The 6,255-nt window shown below is 59.1% G+C and overlaps 1 protein-coding gene across 1 annotated transcript; it reads right to left on the bottom strand.

Annotated features, from left to right (window-relative positions):
• Nucleotides 1–449: 449 nt before the first annotated feature.
• Nucleotides 450–5,352, bottom strand: ARSI (arylsulfatase family member I). The gene is made up of 2 exons (XM_038740296.1): nucleotides 4,953–5,352; nucleotides 450–1,866 (listed from the first exon to the last, which is right to left on the bottom strand). The coding sequence occupies exons 1-2, from the start codon at nucleotides 5,276–5,278 to the stop codon at nucleotides 450–452; spliced, it is 1,743 nt and encodes a 580-aa protein (XP_038596224.1). The 5' UTR covers nucleotides 5,279–5,352.
• Nucleotides 5,353–6,255: the final 903 nt, after the last annotated feature.

Here is a 6,255-nt window from a genome sequence, read left to right as displayed (position 1 = left end):
GGGTTCGAGTTTGGGTGAGCAGGGGTATCTGTCACCAGTCTCCCGAGGCACTGCAGGCCATCCTGGCATCACTAATCTTCTGCTTCAGGACCAATCCCAGCCCCCGAGTCTAGGAGCAGGGAGTCCCACCAGCCGGCAGGTCCAACTGGACCCCTGCCCACTGAGAGAGCAGGCAAGGGGAGAGGAGAAACGAAGTCTCTCGCTCAAAGGGCTGCTCGGGCTGCAGGGAAATGAGGGGCTCTGGGTCCCGGGAGTCCCCCAGGGAGCAGGGAAGGGCAGAGATGGGGGACTCTCCACCCAGTAGTTCCAGAGAAGCCCCACTCCCCTTCCAGCCTGACCCCGGGGAGGACATGGCAGCAGCCAGAGGGGGGCAGGGGGGCCTTACCGGTATGGTGAGGGTGGGACCATCGAAGCGGGGGTGCCAAGGTCCCTCCCTCCCTCTCTCCCCATCAGATCCGATTGGACATCAGCCTGGTGTTGAGTTTGCGGAAGAAGGAGCGCAGCTTACAGATCTTGCATTTCTTCTTCCGGCCCCGAGGCAGCCCCCGACTCCTCCACCCTCCCTCGCCCTCACCCTCCTCCTCCTCCTCCTCCTCCTCGCTGGCCCAGGGGCCCCAGGCCCCCCCATTGAAGTCTGGGTGGGCCCGGGGATTCTCGGCCGGGTAACGCACGGGGATGGCGGTCCGGTTGTAATATGCCAGGCGGGCCAGGAGGGCCCGCACCACGTCGGGCCGGCGGGCGGCCAGGTCCTCGCGCTCGTAGGGGTCAGCGCTGATGTTGAAGAGCCACACGGCCTGGCGCGCGCCGTCCGTCATCCGCTCCAGATTCCACCAGCTGCCCGGGAAGTTGGTCAGCGTCTGCGGGGGGATCCAGTCACTGTAGCCAGGGTCCCCAGTCAGGAGCTTCCACTCGCCAACCCGGATGGAGGCCTGCACGGCCGTGTTCCAGATGCCGAAGCCGCCCTCCAGGGAGCCGTGCTTGGCGTGGTTGTACAGCGGGTCGATGTTGTGTAGGATCTCTGTGCGTGGGGACTCCCGCCCCTCGCTGATGGCCTGCCACACGTCGTAGCCGTCCAGCCCCTCCGCTTCTGACACATTGCCCCCGGCCAGGGAGACCAGAGTCGGGTACCAGTCCGTGATGTGCACCAGGGCCCGGCTGGTCCTGCGTTTCCTCCTGAGCAGGGGACTGTGGACGAAGCCTATGCCCCGCACCCCGCCCTCCCAGTAGGTACCCTTCCGGCCGCGGAGGGGCCAGTTGCTGCCCCCGGAGAAGGTCTGGCCGCCGTTGTCGGTGGAGAAGACGATCACACTGTTGTCGTAGTAACCGTACTTCTTCAGGGCCCTGGTGATGTTGCGGACCGCCTCGTCCATGCAGGTCACCATGGCGGCGTACTTGCGCCGGGCCACGTTGCCCATGGCCCGATAGCGGTAGAGGTACTCGCGGGGGGACTGGAGGGGTGTGTGGACCGCCTGGAAGGCCATGTAGAGGAAGAGGGGCTGGCGGGGGTCGTGGCTGGCCAGGATCTTGCCGGCCCGCTGGGCGTACAGCAGGGTGGAGTACTTGCCGCTCTGTTCCCAGGCCACGTTCTCCCCCTCGTGCAGGTCGTAGCCGCAGACGCCGGGCCCGTCGCAGTTGTCGTAGGTGTAATAGTCCACGTTGCCCGTCAGCGAGCCCAGGAAGGTGTCGAAGCCCCGCCGGGTGGGCAGGCACTCCTTCTTGTAGAAGCCCAGGTGCCACTTGCCCACCATGTGGGTGGAGTAGCCCGCCTCCTGCAGTTTCTGGGGCAGGGTCACCTGGTCCAGAGGAAGGCAGTTGGGCTGGCGGGGCCGGATGATGGAGTGCTGGAGCCCTGTGTGGATCTGGTACCTGGCAGGGAATGATAATAATCACTGTGGGATTTGTTGAGCGCTTACTATGTACCAGGCCCTGTACTGAGCACTGGCGGGGAATACAAGCAAATCGGTTCAGACATGGTGCCTGTCTCACATCGGGCTCACAATCTTAATCCCTATTTTACAGATGAGGTAACTGAGGCACAGAGGAGTGATGTGACTTGCCCAAGGCCACATAGCAGACAGGTGGCAGAGCCGGAATTAGAACCCATGACCTTCCGACTCTCAGACCACTGGGCCATGCGATTCGGTGGTTCAGGTCCAGCTGGATTGCCAACTCCCACTCTGGGTGGGAACAGGGCCGGGGCCTGGGGCTTGCTCGCCCCAGTGGGTGTGACTAGGTCTTCCCAGCCCTGTGCGCTCCTCCATTCAGCAGGGCAAGCGAGGAGCCGGGAGGCCCATACGGGAGTCAGACGGTCTGTGATATTGGGGCCAGAGGATGCAGGGCTGTGTTAGACGGTAAGAGGATCCCCCCCCGCCCCCCCCGCCAACCAAGTGGCTTTCCTGCCCTCTCTTCTATTGTGCGGCAGCATCCTGGAGCCCTTGGGACCACTCCCAAACCCTTGATTGGAGCCTTTTCATGCCTGCAAGTGGGGTTGGGAAGAATCTGTTTTCTCCAGCCTTTAGATAGGGCAAACAACAACCTGGAAATGGCCAATGGGACAGAGGGCTTCAGAGGGCTAAGAGGGCTGATGCCCACCTCTGGTCCCAGGAGCCTTGTCGTCCCTTTAGCCTGGCTCATCCCTACTTTCCGTGAGGATGCCCGCTTGGGGAGCCTGCTGCCTCGCTGACCAAACTCTCCGAAGTTCAGTGTGGGCAGGGAACGTGTCTACCAACTCTGTTACACTGTGCTCTCTCAAACAGTTAGTACAGTGCTCTGCACACGGTAAGTGCTCAGTAAATACGATTGATTAATTGATTGATTGAAGGCAATGCTGACCTGCCTCTTCCCCACTTTACCCCAGCACCAGATGGGTCCTCCAGGAGGCCAACACCTCTAGTGTCTTCCTTCACTCACAGGTTCATGAGATGGCCCCATTCCCTGTTGCTTTTAGCTCTCTGCCTCCTCCTACACTGGAAGCCCTTTTTTTAAATCATATTCGTTAAGTGCTTACTGTGCATCAAACCCTGTTCTGAGTATTGGGGTAGATACAAATTAATTGGGATGGACACGGTCCCTGTCCCGCATGGGGCTCTCAGTTTAAATAGGAGGGAGAACAAGTATCCCCATTTTACAGTTAAGGAAACTGAGGCACAGAGAAGTTAAGTGACTTGCCCAAGGTCACCCAGCAGACAAGAGCGTGGCTCAGTGGAAAGAGCACGGGCTTTGGAGTCAGAGGTCATAGGTTCAAATCCTGGCTCCGCCAACTGTCAGCTGTGTGACTTTGGGCAAGTCACTTAATTTATCTGTGCCTCAGTTACCTCATCTGTAAAATGGGGATTAAAATTGTGAGCCCCACGTGGGACAACCTGATCACCCTGTAACCTCCCCAAGCGCTTAGAACAGTGCTTTGCACATAGTAAGCACTTAACAAATACCATCATTGTTATTGAAGCAGCGTGGCTCAGTGGAAAGACAACAGGCTTTGGAGTCAGAGGTCGTGGGTTCAAATCCCAGCTCCACCACTTGTCAGCTGTGTGACTCTGAGCAAGTCACTTCACTTCTCTGGGCCTCAGTTACCTCATCTGTAAAATGGGGATTAAAACTGTGAGCCCCACGTGGGACAACCTGATCACCTTGTATCCCCCCCCCAGTGCTTAGAACAGTGCTTTGCACATAGTAAGCGCTTAACAAATGTCAACAGTATTATTATTATTTACAAGTGGTGGAGGCGGGATTAGAACCCAGATCCTTCTGATTCCCAGGCCTGTGCTCTCTCCGCTAGGCCACCCTGCTTCTCCATTCGGGGGCCTGAATGTGAAGGGGGTCGGTTGGGGGCTGAGTCCAGATCCTGTGGGATGGATGGATGGATGGATGGGTACACACGGGAGAGGGCTGGAGGAGAGCTTTGGTATTTCTGGGTCTATACAGGGAGCCGGAGCCAGGATGAGACACCTTCTGTCTCTCACTTGGGCTCCTCCCTGCCCTCTCTGGCTTTGAGTCATAGACACACACACCCCTCTGCCTCACCCTCCCCAGCCAAAACAGGAATAATCTAACTCTGGATCCCTCCCTCGAAATGGACTCGGGAAGTAAGAGAGGGGAGAGCTCGATTTCTCCAGAGCCCTTCTTCTCACCCACTTGGGAATAAGGGAACAATCTCTGCTCCCATTGAGAGACCAAAAAACTAGAGGACCACCAGGCTCTCCTAAACCGTCTCAGACACATAGATCTCCAAGGAGAGAGGGTGTGCTTGTGTGTGAAAAATAGAGTGAGAAAGAGAAAGATCCCAACTTCCCTCAACAAACCAGGCCCAGGTAGTTCATCCATCGGTCTAACCTAAACTCTCCCAGCTGCCCTTTGAACCCTTTTTTCTCTTCTGTCCCCGGGAGGAGTTGCTGGGAAAAGTGGTTTGAAATTCCAAAATGCAATAGAAATAACTAGCTCTTATGTCACCGTAGAAGGAGTGGTGAATCACGTATGGTGTGTTACAATCTTTCCAGCAAAGACCAATAGGCATCTTAGTGCAAACTCTACAGGAGATTGCCCAAGCGGGACAGTCTGGTGGTTTGGACTCCTGGAAGGGAAGTTTGGCTGGAGATTGGGATCTGGGGAGTCTGCCAGGCTGGGGGGCTGCGTCCCAGGGTTGGGGGGAGGGCAGTGAGGAAAGGGAGAGTCATTCATTCAATCCTATTTATTGAGCGCTTACTGTGTGCAGAGCACTGTACTAAGCGCTTGGAAAGTACACTTCGACAACAGATAGAAACAGTCGTTCTGCTTCTTTTTGGAATAAGTTGACTTCTCCCTGCTGCTGCTAGGAAGAGAAGCCAAGCCTGGAGCCGGTATCCGGGCTGGAAAACCGACCAGGGGAGTCCAGAGCTGGTCCACTCGCCCCCTCAAAGCCCCCCACACCTTCCACTGGCCAAGGGGCCCGAGGGATCGAGCGAGGGGTCCCTTACCTGCCCGTGATCAACTGGCTCCGGGACGGGGTGCAGATGGGCTGGATGTAATAGTTTTCCAGCTTCACCCCCTCGGCCGCCAGCCGGTCCAGGGTGGGAGTCTGGATGTCCGACCCGTGGTAGCCCACGTCGTGGTAGCCCTGGTCATCGGTCAGGATGAAAATGATGTGGGGCGGCCTGGAGAAGGCCACGGGAGGGGAGGCCTTCTCTTGGGCCTCGTCCATCGGGCTCTCTGCCACCAGGCTGGGCTTGACCCAGTCCCAAGAGAGGTAGCCGAAGGTCAGCAGGCTGACTAGGGAGAAGCCGGTGAGGGCATGCAGGGCCATGCTGACCGTCGCACCAACCCAGGCTCACTCTTCCTTCCAGGCTACGCTCCCTGCATGGCCCAGGGAGGGAGGGCTAACCTTGGGGCGGCCAGTCCTTTGGCTGGCAAGTCCTCCTCGAAGCCGCTGTCCCTCGTCCTCTCCGCCCACCCTCTTCTGCTCTGCCAAAAGAGTGCGGGAGCCGAGAAGGATGCAGCCAGGGGAGGGGGAGCAGGGAGGAGAGGCGTCGGGAGGGAGTCAACCCTCTTTCTAGGATTTTTTTTTTTCCCGCCCAAGATCCCAAATTCTGAGAGAAGGGACTTCTGGCCGGACGAGGGAGAGGAGGAGAGGAGGGAAAAGAGGAGGGGAAGGGAGGAGGGGGGGAGACCCTTCCCTTTACCGCTTCAGGAGTTTTCCCCCCTCCAGTAGCAGGTCCTGCTCACCATCTGCTCCTCTCCTTCCCGCTTCGCGCCCCCCTGGCCCCCGCCGCCTGCTTTCTCCGGCTCCTCTTTTCCCCTGTCCGGGTCTGTCCCCCGTCCCCCTGGACGCCCCTTCCCCCGCTCCGGGTCCCGGACGGTCCCTTGGACCCGCGCCCCTCCTCTCTGTCCGGACCCCGCTTCGTCTCCCCGCAAAGGCGGCCTAATGTGGGCAGGGCCCCGGGGGCGGAGGGGAGGAGCGGGGCGGGGGCGGGGAGGGGGAGAGGAGGAGGAGGAGGAGGAGGAGGAGGAAGAGGAAGAGGGAGGGAGAGAGAGCTCGTCGCGAGACTGAACCCGGAGAAGTTGGAACATCTGTCCGGACTACCGCCAGCCTGAGCCGCCAGGTGGTGGAGGAGGAGGAGGAGGAGGAGGGAGAGGGGAGGAGGAAAAGAGCAGGGGAGAAGGGGAAGGAGGAAGAGGAGGGGAGAGAAGGAGGAGGAGAAGGGGGAGAAGGAGGAGGAGGAAGAGGAGAAGGAGGAGGAGAAGGGGGAGGAGGAGGAGAAGGGGGAGAAGGAGGAGAAGGAG

The sequence above is a fragment of the Tachyglossus aculeatus genome, chromosome X1, assembly GCF_015852505.1.
Source record: "Tachyglossus aculeatus isolate mTacAcu1 chromosome X1, mTacAcu1.pri, whole genome shotgun sequence".
Taxonomy (NCBI): domain Eukaryota; kingdom Metazoa; phylum Chordata; class Mammalia; order Monotremata; family Tachyglossidae; genus Tachyglossus; species Tachyglossus aculeatus.
Note: the sequence above shows the minus strand (reverse complement) of the source record. Positions and strands in the feature narration are given on the sequence as shown.

Bases quoted from the DNA above. Each gene is read 5' to 3' on its own strand.
- ARSI (XM_038740296.1), bottom strand. From the start codon at position 5,278: ATGGCCCTGCATGCCCTCACCGGCTTCTCCCTAGTCAGCCTGCTGACC. The intron at 1,867-4,952 runs GTAAGGGACCCC...ATTCCCTGCCAG, and splicing joins AGCCAGTTGATCACGGGCAG to GTACCAGATCCACACAGGGC.